The following is a 21,799-nucleotide window of genomic DNA, read 5'->3' on the forward strand; positions in this document are numbered from 1 at the left end:
TGTACTAAAAATGTTAGCTTTAGCAGAGAAGAAAAAAGAATTAAAGGAATTAGAATAGGCAAGGAGGAAACAAAACTATCACTCTGCAGATGATATGATGGTATAGAGAATCCTAGAAAATCAACTCAAAAATTACTAGAAACAATTAACTTTAGCAAAGTAGCAGGATATAAAATAAATCCACATAAACCATCAGCATTTCTATACATGACCAACAAAGTCCAGTAGCAAGAGACAGAAAGAGAAATTTCATTTAAAGTAATGGTAGATAATATAAAATACCTGGGAGTCTACTTGCCAAGACAAACCCAGGAACTCTATGAACACAATTACAAAACACTTTTCACACAAATCAAATCAGATCTAAATTATTGGAAAGATATCAACTGCTCATGGATAGGCCGAATAATAAAAATGACAATTCTACCTAAATTAATTTACTTATTCAGTGCCATACCAATCACACTACCTAAAAATTATTTTATAGAGCTAGAAAAAATAATAACAAAATTCATCTGGAAAAAGAAAAATCAAGAATATCAAGGGAAAAAATGGAAAAAATGCACAGGAAGGTGGGTTAGCTGTATCAAATCTGAAGGTCTACTATAAAGTGGCAGTCATCAAAACTATCTGGTACTGGCTAAGAAAAAAGGATCAATGGAATAGGCTAGGTACAGGAGACACATTAGTAATGTACTGTTTGATAAACACAAAGACTCCAGCTTCTGGGATAAGAACTCAGTATTTGACAAAAACTGCTGGGAAAACTGGAAGATAGTATGGCAGAAAGTAGGCATAGACCAACATCTTACACCTTATACTAAAATAAGGTCAAAATGGATAAATTATTTAGACATAAAAGGTGATACCATAGATAAATTCGGAGAGGAAGGAATAGTCTACCTTTCAGATCTTTGGAAAGGAGAGCAGTTTATGACCAAACAAGAGATAGAGAATAATTATGAAGTGCAAAATGAATGATTTTGATTACATTAAATTAAAAAGGTTTTGTACAAACAGAAGCAGTGCACCCAAAATTAGAAGGAATGCAGAAAACTGGGAAACAATTTTTATGGCCACTACTTCTGATAAAGGCCTCATTCCTAAAATATATCGGGAACTAAGTCAAATTTATAAGAATCCAAGTCATTCCCCAATTGAGAAATGGTCAAAGGATATGAACAGGCAGTTTTCTGATGAAATCAAAGATATCTATTGCCATATTAAAAAATGCTCTAAATCACTATTGATTAGAGAGATGCAAATTAAAACAACCCTTAGGTGCCACCTGACACCTATCATATTGGCTAATATGACAAAAAAAGGAAAATAATAAATGTTGGAGAAGCTGTGGAAAAATTGGAACAGTAATGCATTGTTGGTGGAGCTGTGAACTGATCTGACCATTCTGGAGAGCAATTTGGAATTATGCCCAAAGGGCTATAAAGCTGTGCATACCCTTTGACCCAGCAATACCACTTTTGGGTCCTTTTCCCAAAGGGATCATTAAGAAAGGGAAAAGGACCCACATGTACAAAAATATTTATAACTGCTCTTTTTGTGGTGGCAAGAAATTGGAAACTGAGGGGATGCCCATCAATTGGGGAATGGCCGAACAAGTTATAGTATAGGAATGTAATGGAATTCTATTGTGCTGTAAGAAACGATGAGCAGGAGTTCAGAAAAACCTGGAAGGACTTGCATGAACTGATGAGTGAGATGAGCAGAACCAAAAGAACATTATGCACAGTATCATCAACATGTGTTGGTCAACTATGATAGACTAGATTCTTCTCACCAATCCAACGGTACAAGAAAGTTCCAAAGGACTCATGATGGAAAAGGCTCTCCAAATCCAGGGGGAAAAAAAAGGAACTGTGGAATATGGATGCAGAGTGGACCATACTATTTCTTTTGTTTTTGGTGCTGCTGTTTTTCTTTTTGAGGTTTTTTTTCTTTTTGCTCTGATTCTTCTAACATGACTAATGCAGAAATATGTTTAATGTTAATATGTACATATACATAAAACCTAAATCAGATTATCTGCTATCTAGGGGAGGGGAGAGGGAGGAAAATTTGAAATTGGAAATCTTATCTAAACAAATGTTGAAAACTAAAATAAATAAATACATTTTAAAAAATAATACAGAAAGAATAACTGATGAAAAAAGTAATTATAAAGAACAAACTTGGACACACAAAAAGACATAAACACACCTCCCTTCCCCTTCATATTGATGGGGGAAAGAGGGGAGCCCCCTCCCCAAGGATGTTATATATTTTCAATATTGATCAGTTTTATTTTTTTTTCTCTTAAAAAATTCTCCAGGTGGCTCTCTGGAGGAAGGGACACTAGGGGAAATCTCGGTGATGCCAATACAAGAAATATCAACGAAATCTATATTTAAAATGTAATTACTGGGGGCAGCTAAGTGGCACAGTGGATAAAGCACTGGCCCTGGAGTCAGGAGGACCTGAGTTCAATTCTGGCCTCAGACACTTAACACTTACTAGCTGTGTGACCCTGGGCAAGTCACTTAACCCCAATTGCCTCACTAAAAAAAGAAATTAAAAAATAAATAAATTTAAAGGCTTACATTTTATTTGCTTTCTCTGGAGTTTCAAATTCTTTCCACAAACTGTCCACCTCTTGTAATTTCTTCTCATTCAGAACCTGGAAAAGATCAGTTAAATTAATTTTTTAAAAATGCAATAGCTAAGGTTTCTGATGTGTTCATGTTTTCTTCTTTACTAAATATGTAAGGATAGTAGAAACCAGTTCCCTCTTCCATAAATGCATGTGGGAACATTCATATTTCTTCTCTACCTGGTCCTTATTTTTCAATTAAATTAACTAATATTTACTGTGAACCCACCATTCTAAAACCTTCACTAATTTCCTACTCTGATGTCCCATGCTGGAGGTGATACTAGGTCACTGAAAGCTAAGTGGAAGCTCTAGCAGGTTGTTCCAAACTGGAAAGGCTTCAAATATGAACTAAATTATAGAGGCACATCAAGTTGGCTACAAGCCTTGACCATCAACTAAGCTACAGAAGGGAGGTATCTTGTGTCTGGAGATTACCCACCCTGAAGAAATTACAGATCCTTGGGGGTGTTGGAAGTGCAAATCCAAAGAACTCAAATCACTTTATAAATGTCTTAAGACAGATAAAGGTGATAATTACACACAGCAAGAACTCAGGAAATATTTGTTGAAAGAATGATCTAGGGGGGGCAGCTAGGTGGCGCAGCAGATAAAGCACTGGCCCTGGATTCAGAAGGACCTGAGTTCAGATCCAGCCTCAGACACTTGACACTAGCTGTGTGACCCTAGGCAAGTCACTTAATCCTCATTGCCCGGCAAAAAAAAACCAAACAAACAAAAAAACCCCACAAAAGAATGATCTAAGATGCTGCTGAACCCCACTGTCAGTAAAATATGTACTGTGAGACCCGAGTTTGTGCCTAGCAAATTATATCCTTTTACCTTGTCCTGTTGTAGAGGGCACACATTTTCAGGTCTACCTAAAATCAAAGGTAGCATAAAGGCTTGAATGAAGTCTGACCCTCCTATTTTTACAGAGGAGGAAACTAAGACCCCAAAAGGTTAAGTAATTTGTCCAAGACCACAAAGTAGTAAGGCAGCAGGACAAAGGATCTGAACCCAGGATGAAATCAGCCATAACTGCTCATTGAAAGGGGAGGTCACACCAAAACTGTCTAGTCAACAACAAAGACAAGGAAAGAGATTCCCTTATTCTCTGGCCTACTTAGCCCTTTTCCACCTTCACTTCTATCTTCTATATCCTGAAGTTAAAAATGAGAGGAAAAAAAGAATCATTTGTCTTCTTCACACTCTCAGAACACCACCACCAACATAGTGTCCAAAAGACTTCAGATGAAAACTAAAGGCCACAACTAAATGTTCTTTCTACAGCTACTCAATAAATGTCAATTCCATGTCCTTATGCCCTAATTGCCTTTCTTGGGGGGAGGTATTGGTCAATGTAGCTGATAGGTTACTAGGTAGCACTTGCCACTCTTTAATGTACCAAATAATGGTTCACCCCCTCCCCATTCCACACCATTACCATAAGGGAGTCTCATACAGGTAGTGCACTTGTATTTTAAAAATCATTCAGTAGTTCGATTCCAACCTATTTTTATACAACCCCTACTCAATCAACTCATTTTAATAAAGAAGTGAATGCTTTGGCAATGTTAGCGTTCCTCTTGCTAGTTTATCCTTTCCACTCCACTCCATCTAGTCAATAAACATTATGAGCTTCTACCAAGTGGGCTAAATGCTGGGGATACAGAGAGAAGCAAAGGGCAGTCAGTCCCTGCCTTCCAGCTCACAATCTAATGGAATGAACCCCAGGGCTATGCCTACATTTCCTGGCACATTAAACAATGTGGCACCGTGGCCACGGGAGCCGGCAGTCAAACCCGAGTACAAATCCAGTCTCAGAAACTTATTGATGGCAGGTCACTTAATCACTGCCTGCCTCAGTTTCCTCATCTGTAAAACGGGCATAATAATTATAGCCACCTCCCGGGGTTGTTGTCAGGATCTAAGGAGTAACAGTAAAGCGCTTGGCACGTAGTAAGCGCTACAAACGTTAATTATTATCAGGATTAGTTTACTTGCTACGAAACCTCTTCCTCTGAAATCCACCTCGGGCGCCACCTCCTCCCTTCTCTTCCCTAACTCCCGAGCTTGCCGCCCGGGCCGGGGCCTCGCTCAGTCGGTCATGGTCACGTGAGAGCGTGGTCGTGGGGCAGCACGCAGAGGACGCTTTATCAGCGTCCCACAGACTCGGGCTCAGGTCACGCGGTTTCCCGTCCGCGACACGGGCCAAGCAGGAGGCCGGGGAGGTCGTGCTGGGCCGAAGCCCTTCTGAACCGGGGGCAGTCCCCGCAGCTCCACGAGGCCGGGCGGTCCCATCCCCTTCCCCGCTTCCCCCGCGCTCAGGCCCGTTCCAGGGCTCCGCAGCCCCTGGGGCCACGTGCTCGCGGAGCGGCTCCCCCGTCCCCCCACGCTGCAGCTCGCCGCACGCACCCGAGGCCCGGGCCGGCCAGGGTCCGACCCCGCCGCTGCCCCCACAGCACCTTGTCTCAGCGGCCTACCTTGAAGATGGCGTAGCCGGCCGCCGTCTCAAACAGGACCAACATGGCGAGGCCAGAGCGCGAGAGGCCGGGCGGCCCCCCGCACACGTAGAACCCACGGAGAAGCTGGAGGGGGCGGGGGAGCGGCGCCCCGGCCTCAGCGGCCCCCTCGGGAGACCCTTAAGTCAGTCTTACTGCCCTGGGCCGGCGGGAGATGTCTGCAAACTCCCGGAGAGCGAAGCGCGCGCAAACTTCAGACCTCAGAGCCCAGCACAAGTGGGCTCATGGGAAGGCAAGAGAGGGGAAGGGGTAGACACCGGATGAAGGTACAGAGGCTGCTGGGTTGCGGACCGCCACTTCCGGGAAGAAAGGCCCATGCGCGTGCTGGTGCGCACGCGTAACAGACAAAGGTGGAAAGATAGGTGGTTAGGTGGATCTAGTTCCTTGGGCGGATCCGAGGGAACGAGCCCCTCCCCCAAACCCGGGTTTAGGAAATGAATGGTTAGAGTCCCGTGTTTAGATGGGCTGGAGATTTTGAATTAGCAGATTAAAAACCTGGAGATTAAGGTGGGGCGCGTGACACGAAGTATGCCCCATTACTGGTTTTAACAAGTCTTAAAATGTAGGAGCAGGGCTGGAATGTAGTCTCTCTTTCAGCCTGTGTATTCCAGCAATTTCTGAGGACCTCTTCTTAATGACTTTGTAATTGACTTGTTATTTACATGTGATTTTGACAAATTGCCCACGAAAAATATATACGTACTAAATATTGTATGCATATGTAGGCACTATATACACCATTATGTAATTATATAATAACTTGTTTAATTTTATATTACATACTTGCATATTATAAGAATTGTCTCTAGAAATGATATATATAAAATATAGAGATATGCCTTTGTAGTATATAGACATCTATATACCATATCTATGGAATGTAGAGGTAGTGTATATTAAATATATAACAATAGACATATATAGTATAAATAATGATAACTAATAATTACTAATGAACTACTAAACTAATAATAAACAATAATAACTAATACATATAAAATATCTGTATATTGGAAGTGCAAGCATTTTATTTGCAGAGACAGTGTGGTATGGAAAACGCTGTGTTTTAAATTCAGAGCTAAGGCTCTGTTTCTAGTTACTACTCGTGTGATAACTGGGAAGGGTCACGCAGAGCCGCACTCTGCTCGTTTATAAAATGAAAGAGTTGACCTAGAGGCTTCCAAGGTTCCTGTTATGCATTTGATCTGTGATCCAGAAGGGCTCCAGCCTATTTAGAAGGAAGAATGGGCTCAAGCACATAAAAATTTCATTAAGTACTTAGCACTCTCCACTCTTTAATCAATCGGAACTTTTACTAGGTGCAAATCAGCATTACAAAGGACAGCAGAAGTATACCTGGACAATTTCATTTGTTCAGTCAAGTCAAAAAGCATTATTAAATGCGGGGCATTTAATGCTGGGGATATAGTGAAAGGTTAAAAATAGTCCATATCGTCAAGGAACTCACTTCTCCCCTACCCCCCCCCCATTTTAATAGTATTTTATTTTTTTTCCAGTTACATGTAAAGATAGTTTTCAACATTCATTTTTATAAGATTCTGAGTTCCAAATTTTCCTCCTTTCCCCCTTCCCTCCTTCCTCCCCAAGACAGCAACCAATCTGACATAGGTTATATATTTACAATTATGAAACATTTCCACTTTAGTTATGTTGTGAAAAAAGGATCAGTATAAAAGTCAAAGACCTCAAAAAAGAAAAAACAAAAATTAAAGTGAGAATAGTATGGTTTAATCTGCATTTAGATTCCACAGTTCTTTTTATGGACATGGAGAGCATTTTCCATAATGAGTCCTTTGGAATTGTCTTGGATCACTGTATTTTGGAGAAGAGCCAAATCTATCACAGTTGAATCATCCCACAATGTTGCTTTTACTGTGTACAATGTTCTCCTGGTTCTGCTCACTTCATTCAGCATCAATCCATTTACATCTTTCCAGGTTTTTCTGAAATCTGCCTGCTCATCATTTCTTTTTTTTTTAATAGAATTTTATTTTCCAAAATATATGTAAAAACAAATTTTAACATCAATTTTTTTTTTTAAATTGTGGTCCAACTTCTCTTCCTCCTCCATTCTTACCCCCCCACCCACTAGAACTCGAGTATTTCAAAATAAGTTATACATGAGTAGTCATGGGAAACATTTTGCTCATCATTTCTTATAGCCCAATAGTATTCCATTACATTCATAAACCACAACTTGTTCAGCCATTTCCTAATTGACGGACATCCCCTCAAATTCCAAATCTTTACCACTACAAAAAGAGCTGCTATAAATGTTTTTGTACATGTGGGTCCTTTTCCTTTTTTTTTCTGATCTTATTGAGATATAGACCTAGTAGTGGTATTGCTGGGTCAAAGGGTATATGCACAGCCCCATAGCCTGTTGGGCATAGTTCCAAATTATTATCCAGAATGGTTAGACCAAGGAACTCACTTTCTTAAATGTCGCCAAATTATGCATGCCTTTTGATCCCAATATATCACTACTAGTAAGTTCTTTGAGGGCAAAATAGTCTTTTTTGCCTCTTTTTTTGCCCTGTGCTTAGCACAGTACATATTGGGTACTTAACTGGGTGATTGATTGATTTACTAGGAATAAGATATAAAAAAAGAAAACCCCCTTTTTTTTTTTTTTTTAGGGAGGCAATTGGGGTTAAGTGACTTGCCCAGGGTCACACAGCTAGTAAGTGTGTAAAGTGTCTGAGGCTGGATTTGAACTCAGGTCCTTCTGAATCCAGGGCCAGTGCTCTATCCACTGCACCACCTACCTAGCTGCCCCAAGAAAAGCCCTTCTAATGGGGGAGACAGCATGTATAGTGGTAGACTATAAAGTAGATATAGAGTTACAGAGGACATGGAAAGTAATCTCAGAGGGGAAGGCCTTAGTAGCTGAGGAGGGAGGGTTGAGGGAAAAGTCTTGCAGAAAGTCAGATTTTCAGCTGAAACTTGAAGGAATTCAAGAAGACTAAATGTTAAACTTGAGGCTAAAATAGGAGACATCTAGTCTAAAAACACTGGGACGGGAGATTTGAGTGGTATATTGGAAGAACAGTAATTCTGTTCATGGAGGGGTGTAAAGGTGGGAAGGGGGCAGGTTGTGTAGACCTTTAAATGGCAGAGGACTTTATATTTGATCCTGGAGACAATAGGGAGTCCACTAGAGTTTACTGAAGAGTGGGGTATGTAACATGGTAAGGCATACACTTGAGGACAATCACTTTGGCAGTGAAATGGAGGATGGGTTGGAATGGAGAGAAACTTGAAGCAGGAAGACCAGTTAAAAAATTCTCCAAATAACATCACTATCTCCAACATTCTCCTGGGAAAAGTGACAGCCGAAGTCTGTCACTGCCCCTGCCCATGCCTCAGCCCAGGTCTTTCTACAGAACCCTAACAATAGAAACTATGAACTTCTCTCCTCATTTTTCACCCACTACTAACCATATGATTTATCCTGTTTCTCACCTTATCATTGTAATAATTAATGGCCATTTCCAAGAAAGTTGTCCCTTGCCCTTTCCTCATGTTCTTTCCTTCACATAGTCCTCAACCTGATTCTATTCATATCTCAACCCAATCCTTTCCACCCCTTCCCCTGGAATTCCCATTTAATACTGAACAAACTCTTCCTTCTGGATTTTTCTTGTACTCTTTCCATCTTTTAAGGCCTTGTTGAGACCTAGCTCCTTTCTGATGACACTAAATCACTGATTATCCTCTCCAGCATTGGTTTTAGCTCCTCTTTCTTATACATATTCAGTGGTATGGAGAAAGTAAAAATATTCCTTGCTCCCCATTATCACTTCCAGACTTTCCCTCTACCTCCTTCATTCAGTGACCTGTCCTCTTTGGAAGCCTACACAATTAAATTTTCCCATCCCATCAGAATTATGGTAGCTGTGGTGCCAATCCTCAGATTATTCTTGTCCTTTTTCAAGGAGATCAGCCCTAGGTTGATATCTTCCCTTCCTCCATAACTCCTGTCCCTATACTAGAGGACTTTAACATTCATGTAGATGTTCCTTTAAACTTCCTAACCTCTCATTTCCTTGAATTTCCCAAGTCCCCTGACCTGTTCTTTCACACTAATTTAGCCACACATGACAGACACTAGATATTGCCATTATTCAAAAGGGTTCTACTTCCCTGATTAGATACTCTTTCTCTATTTGACCATGATTTCCTGTCATTCCAGCTCTCCTTCTGCTTTGTCCCTCTTACATTCATTTTTTGCTTTCATCAAGATTTCCATTCCCTCCACCTTTAAATACTTTCTCAGGTCATGATTCCTTATTTGACTTCCTTGTCTTCCCTCTCTATTCTCGACCCAATAGTTAGCCATTTAAACTCTATAGTGTTCTTTGCTCTTGAATCCCTTGTTCCCTTGTCCTATCACCACTCATTTCTTGCCAAATCTCAGCACTGGATTTGGTCTCACTGGATTGGATCTGCTTCCTCCACTTTTTTTTTTCAAGGGGAGGGGGGGAGAGAATTTATTGCCCCGCTCCCTCCCCCCAACCAGGTAATTTTTCCTTTCGTCCACCTCTCCAAGCTGCCCCGGCAAAACTCCCTGTAGTGGGGGGTAGACCGGATTAGGAGGGGTTAAGGAGGGAGAAAATTTCAGAAAACAAAAATAAAACCACCCAGCACTCCTTTAATAAAAGTCTGCAGTAAAAAACAAAACGAATTAGTCCTATCTAGCTGCCGCATTAAAATGGTAGCTAGTGCAGGGGTCTTTGCCTTCGGGAAGGGGAGGCAGAGGGCCCCTTGACTGCTCCTTTTTCTTTTGGCTGCATCCAGGGCAAGAGGAAGGCAAAGCATATGGCAGCAAGGGGCAAGGAAGCCCTGTGCTGACCTCTGGAGTCCATCTGCCTTCCCTGCACACCACGGACTGCAAATCCAAATGCGGCATGTGCCCGCTTTCAGGGCTGGGAGCTGCCTCCCCGCCTCTTCTTTGGGGGCGGCTTGCTGCATGTTTACGCCTCTTCTGATTGTCAATGTCCAGACCAATAAGACTGGGCATCAATAAATGTCTCCCAAAACATACCACTCTTGGTCTTTGCTGCTTCTGTTGCCATTGCCAACCAAAGGGAGGGAAGGGCTAGGGTAGGTGGTCATTCAGCGATGTCAATCACGAGGTCATCATCGCCGTCCAGGGCATCGTTTCCACTCCCTGCATCACTGAACATCTGGCGCGGTACGGTGCTCAGGATGGTATGTGGGGGCAGCTTAGGAGGCCCCAGTGGGGCCAGGGTTGCCCCTACCCCAGCACCACCAGCTCCCCGGCCTGGGAAGGTCAGTGAACCCCCCCACTGGACACTCAGATGGCCCCACTGCCATCTTGAGCTTCCGGAGCAGGCGGGGCCCTTTCTCCCGCTTGGGTCTCAGGGGGCTGGGCTCAGGCAGCTGCAGGGCCAAGTAGTCGGAGGGGAAGGGGGAATATGGAGGGGAGGCCAGCGAGCTCAGGTACGGAGAGGGGCCCCCGGAGGCTTGTAGGGGAAACCCTGAGGATGGGGGTAGTGAAAGGCCAGAGGGGGATGGGGCACCCCCCAGAGGGGGACTTCTTTTCCTCTTGGGGGCTGGTGTCTCAGTGAGTTTGGGTGTGCCCTCTGTCTCACAGTTATCTGAGGATGCTGTGGCATCTGAATCAGGCATCTGAATGAGAAGTCTTCAACCACATTTTCATACTGCAGAAGACGATCCAAAAGGAAACTTTAGTCCGGGACACCTTCAGCAGCTTTCTCGGCGCCTTCCTTAGTTCCTCCCGAAAACACTCATGCTCATAGATTAGGAATTTGAGTTTCCGTTTCAGGTTCCGGTATTTCTTCTTGTAGTCCACCTCGACGTCCGCTTGCCCTTTCGTGGCTGGCCGGGGGAATTCACACTCACCCCGGGCGTCCGATGCTCGATCCTAGTTAGGCTCGGGCGACAGGCCTTGCCGGGGAGGCCCCAGAACTTTCCTGCCCGGATGGGTCTATTACAAATTCATGTTATCCAACCTCGACTTAATTCTCATTGCATTAAGGCAGTCATTTATTCCACCCTAATACATTCCTCACAAAAGCTATTGCAGAGCTTCTCTTCCCTTCCAAAACTCCTCACACCTCCTCCTCCTCTTCTCCTTCTTTCTCTCTCTCTCTTGTTTTTTTGCGGGGCAATGGGGGTTAAGTGACTTGCCCAGGGTCACACAGCTAGTAAGTGTCAAGTGTCTGAGACCGAATTTGAACTCAGGTACACCTGAATCCAGGGCCGGTGCTTTATCCACTGCGCTACCTAGCCACCCCTCTTGCCCTTCTCTTAAAGCTGAAGATCTTGCCTCTGACAAAGAGGCCATTCAGTGTGAGTCCCATCGTCTCCCATTTTCTTAATTTCAAAACCCATTGACATCATCTTCTATTATCTTCTCTTTACTTTTTTTTTAATTTTTAGGAAAATATATTTTTAATTTTTTAATAAATGTTTTTATTTACAGTTTAGGGTTCCAGTTTTTATCCCTCTTTCCCTTCCTCCCTTCCCCTCTCCCTGAGGCAGCAAACAATCAGATATGGGCTATACATGTATGATTATATAAGACATTACCATATCAGTCACTTTGTACAAGAAAATTTGATTAGTAGAAAAAAAATGAAAGAAAGTACAAAATAGCATGTTTCAGTCTGTTCCATCAATATCAGTTCTTTCTTTGGAGGTGGATAGCATTGATGTGGGCTGGAATTTGGGGTCAAATTGATTGTGAGTCGTCCCAAAAGAATTACAAGACTCAGTGACTCAGTTTACCAAATTTTATTGCAATGCTGTGAGTGATCACAGGGAGAGTACCAGAAAAGTGGAAAGATATCTCTCAAATAGTGAAAGGAAAGACGGTTATATTTATAGTATGGATAAATTGATTATCAGTCTCATTATAATAATCTCTACCTTGGGGAGGTACAGGAGAGGGCCTGTCTTTCACATTATAATATTCTCCACCTAGGGGTGTTACAAGGGAGGGCTTATCCTAATTTGGAGTTCCTAGGGTCCTAAGCCAACCCCTAAGGCGGGTACCTTTTTCAGTGGAGGTGTGTTTTTGGGGTTTACATGTCATAAGGTGAATCTGGGGACAAATTTGGCCTTTTCTGCACATGTCTCTTTCTGATTCCCATGGCTAGTTTCAAAATAGAATCATTTTTCATTAGAATTTCTATAGGTTGTCTTTTTCCTTTATTGTTATTTTGACTTGACTCGTTCTGGTCTGTTATGGATGTTGATCACTATGGGTATGAGAATCTAACATAAGCTATCCATTAACTGAGATGTGACTCCCTTTTAGAGCTAATATCTGTACTAGAGCTTGGATCTTAGGTTTTTCTATTAACCCTTTTTTGCCTCCTACATCAGTATGTTTCATCAATAGTCCTTAGGGATTGTCTTGAATCATTGTATTGTTGAGAATAGTAAAGTCATTCACAGTTCTTCATCAAACAATATTGCTGGGCAGCTAGGTGGCCCAGTGGATAAAGCACCGGCCCTGGATTCAGGAGGACCTGAGTTCAAATCCAGATTCAGACACTTGACACTTACTAGCTGTGTGACCCTGGGCAAGTCACTTAACCCTCACTGCCCCGCACAAAACAAAATATTGCTGTTTCTGTGCACAATGTTCTCTTGGTTCTGCTCACTTCACTAGACATCATTTCATACATGTATTTCCTGGCCTTTCTTTCTTTCTTTTCTTTTTCTTTTTTTTTTTTGGTGAGGCAATTGGGGTTAAGTGACTTGCCTAGTAAGTGTTAAGTGTCTGAGGCCAGATTTGAACTGAGGTCCTCCTGACTCCATGGCTGGTGCTCTATCCACTGCGCCACCTAGCTGCTCCTCCAGGCCTTTCTGAAGTCATCTTGCTTGTCATTTCTTATAGCACAATAATATTCCATTACCATCACACATCACCACAAAAAGAGCTGCTATAAATATTTTTATACAGATAGTTCTTTTTCTCTTTTGGGGGATATCTTTGGGATAAAAACCTGGCAGTAGTATTGCTGGATCAAAGGGATTACTCTCCAGAATGGTTGGATCTTTTCACAACTCCACCAACAGTAGATTATTGTTCCAGCTTTCCCTGTCCTCTCCAATATCCAATATTTTCCGTTTTTGTTATATTTGCCACTCTGATAGGTGTGAGGTCTTCTCCTTACTCTTGACAAAGGTCAACTTTTCTACTTGTGCTCTTGATCCCTATTTCTTCCTTAGAAGATTGCATTGTAAATCATTCTCCTTTCTTTCAAATCTTTAACCTCTTTATCAACACGCCCAAGTCTCTTATTTCCTTAAAACACCTTCATTAGACACTACCATATCCCTCAAACAATTATCCTATATCTCTCTTCTTTTCTTAGCCAAATTCTTTGCAAAAATTATCCACACTTGCTGCCTCCATTTCCACTCCTCTCATTCTTCAATCTTTTGTAGTCTGATTTCTGGCATTATTCATCTGAAACTACTTCCTCAAAAGTTACCAATGATCTCCTATAATGGCAGACTGGAGCATGTCTATAGTGCCCCAGATGGCATTTCCACATGGAGGATAATAGGGAGAACATGACATTTCTTTATGCAGAGAGAGGATGCTGCTTTTGGGAGAAATGTGATGAAGTATTAGGGGACTCTCCCATTCTTGGGGAGCATAGTAACTGGTAAAGGAAGTGGAGCCCATGACCTTGTGAGTTCAAAAAGTCTGGAGAGCACCTCAACATCCTATTTTTCTGGAGTTTGGGTTTGAAAGCAGAAAAACATCTATGACCTGAAGAGCAAGGAGCAAGGGACCCAGTGGTGGCTAAGATATCCAAAACTAAACATAGTATACCCAGTGGTCTAATGAAAACAGAGTACAGAGGAACCATTACCTCCTTACTCCTGCAAGCTATACCTGTCTTAATGCAACTCATGATAACATTAGTTTTTTGGCTGCTATATCACACTGCTGCCTAATAATTAACCTTACAGAATGCTCTGAAATGCTCAAGTTTATTATTGAGGCTTTCAGCATGGTGACAGCTTTATTGTGAAATCTTGGTATTCATAGGACACACAAGCTAGATCAATGGAAGCTCACTGCATACCTAGTTTTGGAGAGATTGGCCAACTTACCTGTTCACAAAATAGTCCCAGAGCATGGGGGTCCTGTAAAGACAGTCTACCACAATCACTTATTGATAATAGATGAGTTGGTTGGACTTCGTGATGAGCAAATTGAGACCAATAGATATTCATTTTATTGGAATCCAATTGAAAGATACCACCGAGGCAGCTAGGTGGCACAGTGGATAAAGCACTGGCCCTGGATTCAGGAGGACCTGAGTTCAAATCCAGCCTCAGACACTTGACACTTACTAGCTGTGTGACCCTGGGCAAGTAATTTAACCCTCATTGCCCTGACCAAAAAAAAAATAATGGCTCATAAACCGATATTTCAAGTGAACAGTTCACATACTGTATTTCAACAACTAGTTGAAATAATAGGAGAGGAATGAACCCAGAGGTGATACCTTTTTGCCTAGTACTTCTTTCTGTACAGCTCCCTAGGTACAGATTTGCCTTTTGTAACATAGTAACATTACACTGCAGTCTAGGACCTCTATGAATTCCTATTTAGGAAGTCAGGACTATAATGTTGATAATAATTATGAGCATTCCATACCAACAACTAGGACTGGGATAAGGTAGATAGGTCAGTAGGTCTCAGAGTAAGGAATATCCAATCAAACCTTTAAACAGGGCTCACAACCTTCCTGGTAACTCCATTTTCCTCAGCTGCTCTGCTTGACTTCAACTCCATGGAATAATATGACCCAGTGCCTTGTATTCCCTGACCACCTCAGGCCCCCTTTTCAGGTTCCTTTTGTGTGTTGTCTTTCCCTATTAGATTAGATTGTAAACTCCTTGAGGACAGAGACTCTCTTTTTCTCATTTGTATCCCCAATTTAGCACAGTGCCTGGCATTTAGTAGGTGCTTAATAAATGCTTATTGAATTGAATTGAATGGTTTCATGAAAGACCCATTTGGTAAGAATGGTGGCCTGCCCCAAGTGGCTTGTGAGGTTGGTAAAATTTTCACATATGTTATTTCATGTCACAGTTATATTCCATTACATTGAGATAGCGCATTTTATTCAGCCTTTTCCCAATTGTTGGATGCTTTGGGGTTTTTTTTTTTACTTATTATAAATAAATTACAAAACTGCTACAGAGATTCATAAACAGAGCTTTTTCTGTTACAACTACTATTTATAATCAAAATCATGGTATATTGATTAATAATAACTCCCATTTAAATAGTGCTTTAAAGTTTACAAATTGATCTATGTTTTGTATCTTTTCTCATTTTGATATTCACCACAACTCTGTGGGAGGCATAAAATCTTTACAATATAGTTGTAGCACAGGGGCAAAGGGAATGAGCAGTTTTGACACTTTTGCTATTTTGCAGATTGTACCAATTCAGAGCTTTAACAGTGTAATTGTATACTTATGTAGGGAAACCATCAAGGTTTGTCAGATGGCAAGAATGTAGAACAACGAACAGTGTTTTTGTTGCAGGAAGACATGTATGATAAGGTTCAGAAATTTTGAACAAGGAACCTAAAGGAGAGGCAGACAGCTATCAGTTCTACCTAGCTCTTTTGTTCCTGCTTTGGCTTAATTTGCTTGCCTTCTGGGAGCAATGATTGGGGGTGGGGGTGGGATACACAAAATGGATAGAGAGAGACACAATCAGGGATTTTGCAGAAATTTGAAGGAATTTTCTAACCTCAAGTCAAATTATTGCCTGGAACTATTAAGGCATGCTAGACACAGAAAATATTCAGCCAGGTACTCGAGGTGTGGGGAGAGAGAGAGAGAGAGTTTATTGCTCGCAGGCCCAAAGGGGGTTTCAAGCCTCCAACAGTGGACCCCGAGTTTTGTAGCCCACCTGGTTATATACAAAAAGAGTAGGTGTGGTATAGTGGCAAGTTCAGTTATTCACCTAACAAAGGATGCATAGTGGCACCTAGTGGTTTAGTCATCATTACAGGAATACCTAAGAATGAGGTCAATGGTTAAGGGAGGCCTGTCGTTGCAGCTGGGGTACCAGAGCCTGTCTGAGACAGACAAGGTCAGAAGACAGAGATTACAGGCCTGCAGCTGGAACTGGAACACAGCAAGGCCAAAGTCTGTTTAAGACAGACAAGGTCAGAGGCTATGTGTGATTTTCTACATCAGAACCAGGGACTTTGAATAAGAACAGATTACTTGTAAGAAGAACAGACAATCTTAACCTCAGGGGTTCTTCTGATAGCTTGGCTTGGATGTAGCTCTCTTTATTATAAAGATGCTATCTCTCCCTTACTGAGGAGAAGACTACTAGCTACTGTATTCCATCAGATGGTAGAAAACAGCCAACACCATTTCTTTTTTTCTTTTTATTTTTTTTGCAGGGCAATGAGGGTTAAGTGACTTGCCCAGGGTCACACAGCTAGTAAGTATCAAGTGTCTGAGGTTGGATTTGAACTCAGGTCCTCCTGAATCCAGGGCCGGTGCTCTATCCACTGAGCCACTCAGCTGCCCCAAGCCACTTAGCTGCCCCCAACACCATTTCTATAGACCAGTGGAGATGCCCAGCAGGGATTATGGTATTCCCAGAAAAGAGAAGACTCAAAGAGCAGCATGATTATATCACCTCATGATGTCAGTGGTTCTGTAGCATTGGAAGAATGAATCACCCCCAGTGAAATCTGTGATGTTTAAAATGTTTATCAATGATGTACATAGTAAAGGCACAGATGGTATTTTCATTGTAGTGGCAGATGACACAAAGCTGGGAGAGACAGCTAAGATGCTAGATGAATAGTCAAGATTCGAAAGGATCATGACAGGCTAGAACGTTGGGCTGAATCTGACAAGATGAAATTCAGTAGGGATAAATGTGAAATTTTGTACTTGGATACAACAAGAATCAAATTCACAAGGATAAGATGGAAGGAGGATCCATCATATGACAGCAGTTGCTGTGTGAAAAAACATCTTTTAAGGGAATTTGCTAGATCTTGTGCGATCCTGACTGTGGCTCCATGATATTATAATTGTTTCTTTCTGGTTGTTTTCAGTATTTTCTCCTTAATCTGGGAACTCTGGAATTTAGCTATAATGTTCTTGAGAATGTTTATTTTTGGATCTCTTTCAGGAGGTGATCAGTGGATTCTTTTTATTTCTATTTTACCCTCTAGTTCTAAGATATTAGACAGCTTTCTTTGATAATTTCTCTTTTTAAAATAATAAATATTTAAATTTAAATTTTGAGTTCCAAATTCCATCTCTCCTTCTCTGTCTTTCCTGCCCCCTTCTCTGAAGTAGTAAGCAATCAGATATAGGTTATACATGTGCAATTATGCAAAACATTACAATATTCGTAATTTTGTATAAAAAAACTTGAATAAAAGAAAAAAATGAAAGAAAGTGAAAAATAGCATGTTTCAGTCTGTGTTCAGTCAATATCAGTTCTTTCTTTGGAGGTGGATAGTATGTTTCATCATTTGTCCTTTGGGATTGTCTTGGATCATAGTATTGCTGAGAATTGTTAAGTCATTCACAGTTCTTCATCAAACAATATTACTGTCACTGTACACAACATACTCCTGGTTCTGCTCACTTCACTATATATCAGTTCATATAAGTCTTTCCAGGCTTTTCTGAAATCATCCTGCTTGTCATTTTTTGTTTGTTTGTTTTATTTTGTTTGGGTGAGGCAATTGGGGTTAAGTGACTTGCCCAAGGTCACACAGCTAGTAAGTGTTAAGTGTCTGAGGCCGGATTTGAACTCAGGTCCTCCTGAATACAGGGCCGGTGCTCCATCCACTGTGCCACCTAGCTGCCCCTACAATTATTTTAAATGGAATTTTCCCTTCTATCTCTTGCTGCTATGCTTTGTTGGTCATATATAGAAATGCTGATGACTTATGTGGGTTTATTTTATCTCCTGCAACTTTGCTAAAGTTGTTAATGGTTTCAAGCTGTTTCTCTAGGATTTTCTAAGTAAACCATCATATCATCTGCAAAGAGTGATCGTTTTGTTTCTTCCTTGCCTATCCCAATTCCTTCAATTTCTTTTTCTTCTCTTATTGCTAAGGCAAACCTTTCTAGTACAATATTAAATAATAGAGATGATAATGGGCATCCTTGTTTCACCCCAATCTTACTGGGAACACTTCTAACTTATCTATATTACATATAATGTTTGCTGATGGTTTTAGAAAGATACTGTTTATCATGTTAAAGAAAGCTCCATTTATTTCTACCCTCTCTAGTGTTTTTAATGGGTGCTGTATATTGTCAAAAGCTTTTTCTGCAGCTATTGAGATAATCGTATAATTTTGGTTAATTTTGTTATTGATGTGGTTGATTATGTTGATAGTTTCCTAATATTGAACCAGCTCTACATTCCTGATATAAATCCCACCTCATCATAGTGTAGTATCCTGGTGATAAATTGCTGTAATCTCTTTGCTAATATTCTATTTAGAATTCTTGCATCAATATTCATTAGGGAAATTGGTCTATAATTTTCTTTCTCTGTTTTTGCTCTTCCTGGTTTAGGTTTTAGCACCATATTTGTGCCATAAAAGGAATTTGGTAGTATTCCTTCTTCCCCTATTTTTCCAGATAGTTTGTATAGTATTGAAATTAATTGTTTTTTAAACATTTGGTAGAATTCACTTGTAAACCCATCTGGAGATATTTTCTCAGGGATTTTATTGGTGGCTTGTTCAATTTCTTCTTCTAAAATGGGCTCATTTAAGGATTTTATTTCCTTTTCTGTCAATCTGGGCAATTTGTATTTTTGTATATATTAATCCATTTCATTTAGATTGTCAGATTTCTTGGCATATATTTGGGCAAAATAGATCCTAATTATTGCTCTAATTTCCTTTTCATTGGTAATGAATTCACTCTTCATTTTTGATACTGGTAATTTAAAAAAAAATAAATTAACCAAAAGTTTATCTATTTATTGTTTTTATAGAATCAGCTCTTAGTTTTATTTATTAATTTTATAGTTTTCTTGCTTTCAATTTTATTAATCTCTCCTTTGATTTTCAGAATGTCTAATTTGGTATTTATTTGGGGATTTAAAAATTTGTTCTTTTTCTAGCTTTTTTAGTTGCATGCCCAATTCGTTGATCTCTTCTTTCTCTTTTTTATTCATGTAGGCATTTAGAGATATAAAATTTCTTCTAAGAACTGCTTGGGCTGCATCCCCTAAGTTTTGGTATGCTGTCTCATTATTTTCATTCTCTTTGATAAAATTATTGATTGTTTATATGATTTGTTGTTTAACCCACTCATTCTTTAGGATGAAATTATTTAGATTCCAATTAATTTTTGGTCTATTTTTCCATGGCCCTTTATTACACGTAATTTTTATTGTATCATGTTCTAAAAAGAATGCATTTACTATTTCTGCCTTTCTGCATTTGACTGTGCCTATTCTGTTTTTTAAGGAGTCCTTGTCTTCAGTGAATTTTTGTGCCTCTTTTGTCAAGGTGTTGATTCCCTTTTTATATTGTTCTTGCATTCCTCTCATTTCTTTCCCATTTTTCCTATACTATCCCTATCTCTTTCTTTATTTCTTCCAGGAATTCTTTTTGGACTAGGGTCCAATGAGCATTTTTCTATGAGGATTGGCTTGTGGCTGTTTTCATGTTGTTGTCTTCTGAGTTTTGTGTCTTGGTCATGTCACTTTTTGAGTCCTTCCCCTTTCACAGCAGTTTCGCATGGGGCTAAAGTTCAAAGCTGTCTCAGCTTCCTCCCAGGCTGGCAGACATGGTTCCCCAGCCTACTAGTCTCTGCTCCAAGTGACTTTTGGGGTGACAGAACTGGCCTCTGTTGGATGTGGGACTCATTCCCTCAGGCTTTTATGGAATCCCACACAGTCTTCCACACATGTGTCATGCCCCAGTTCCCTCTGTTCCTCAGTTCTCTAGCCAAGCTCTGTTGCAGTATAGAATCCTCCCATAACTTGCTGCTGCTTTCACAGACTGAACAAATTTCATCTGTTTGGATCTCCGTGGCACTTGAGTTGGGGGAGGAAGGTTGAGATATAGAGTTGCATTCCATTGCAAGTGTATGGATTGGCTTACAAAGCCCTACTACATGAGTGTGGTAAGCTGTGGTGGAGGGGATGATGAATAAGTCATTAGAGGTTAGGAGTTAGCTTTCTCTGTTGTTCATTCATTGAGTTTTTGTCTTGTTTGTGTTCTTAGTCTTCTAGACTGTGAAAGCAGTCAAAATGGCTTTATTTCTGGTTCACAATTTTTATTTTGAAGAGGCTTGAGATATTATAAGGAAAAAGCTAGTTTTTTATCTTGTTGGTCATGTGTCCTGGAAGATTTAACCCCACCCCACTGCCAACTGAATTTTATTGTTTTTGTCTATCTTTTCCAATTAGGTAAACATTGGTTGAATTGGATTGGTTTGTCTATATCAAAGGGCAGCAAAGGGTGGAGTTTGGGGAATAAACCCACAGGGAGTGTCATAATCTTCTCTTCCTCCTCATTGACAATGTCATTAGACAGCTAGGAACTGAAATAGGACAAATTAGATACTTTAAAGAAAGGTAGCTTCACGGAAAATGACCTTTTGGGGAAGGAGAGTAGTGCAGGCTACTTTCTGATGCTCACCATTTCCTCCTATTGTAATTAGTGCACTTGCAATGGCAGAAAATTGTATAATAAGTTAGAGAGAGAGAGTGTGAGACCTGGATCCTAGTGTCTCAGGATTGACTCTCTATTTTCATTGCCTTTGAGTTTCACACTTTGTGTTCATTCACCATTATCAGGGTTGTAGCATTCAGTTGCTGCTGTTGAAGCTGGGCTTTCTGATTACCATGTGGGCAAACTGACTTTGACAGTCACTTCTGAATGGTTTTGCAAGAGATGGGGAGTGGAGAACCACTGCCATCAGAATGAGACTATTGGAAACCAGCCTGTGAATGTGATGCAGATACTGAAGTAGAGTAAGGGAGCTGAGCTCAAGGAGCAAAGACTTTACTTCCTAAAACTAGACAGTGCAGAGGGATGATATTCTTTTATCACTCTCTTCCTAATTTCCTTTGGTATGGTTAATGCCCTGGAGCTGTGGTCCTGGAATGTACCATCTCTCCTCCCCCCAACCCCCTTTTCCTACTATCTGTAGGAGCAAATGGTTTGGAGATATCTTTCTGCCATCCTGAATATCTGGAAGAGAAAGCAGGAAGAGGCTTTGGAAGATATATGCCTCCATGTAGGAATGACTAACCATTTCACTTCCATTTTCAATATAACCATACTATATTGATTTTCTGAATCCTATGAATGTTGGGAGATTGTGACTGTATAGAGGAGAATCCAACTGCTGGGCAGGGGCTCTAAAACTATGGACTTCATTTTTTAAACATTTAGTTAAAAATTTTTATTTATTCTCAATTACATGTAAAAATATTGAGTTCCAAATTCTTTTCTTCCCAACTGTGAGATTTAAAATTGGATATTAGATCATAAATCTCCCCTACTTAACCTTTCCCTTAATTTATCTCCCAAACTAGTAAATGGAAGCA

The 21,799-nt window shown here is 40.6% G+C and overlaps 1 protein-coding gene and 1 pseudogene across 1 annotated transcript in view; both read right to left on the reverse strand.

The window, feature by feature from the left end:
- The window catches only part of NOP58 (NOP58 ribonucleoprotein), a 28,636-nt gene extending 23,194 nt beyond the window's left edge, over positions 1–5,442 (reverse strand). Inside the window, exons 1-2 of the mRNA XM_043995772.1 lie at positions 5,134–5,442; positions 2,598–2,674 (exon numbers count right to left, since the gene is read on the reverse strand). Coding sequence (XP_043851707.1) covers positions 2,598–2,674; positions 5,134–5,178 — 122 coding nt within the window. The 5' untranslated portion in view covers positions 5,179–5,442. The remainder of the gene's footprint in view (positions 1–2,597; positions 2,675–5,133) is intronic.
- A 4,212-nt stretch (positions 5,443–9,654) lies between these two features.
- On the reverse strand, positions 9,655–11,543 carry LOC122747173 (annotated as a pseudogene).
- Positions 11,544–21,799: the final 10,256 nt, after the last annotated feature.

This window comes from Dromiciops gliroides, chromosome 3 (assembly GCF_019393635.1).
Source record: "Dromiciops gliroides isolate mDroGli1 chromosome 3, mDroGli1.pri, whole genome shotgun sequence".
NCBI lineage: Eukaryota > Metazoa > Chordata > Mammalia > Microbiotheria > Microbiotheriidae > Dromiciops > Dromiciops gliroides.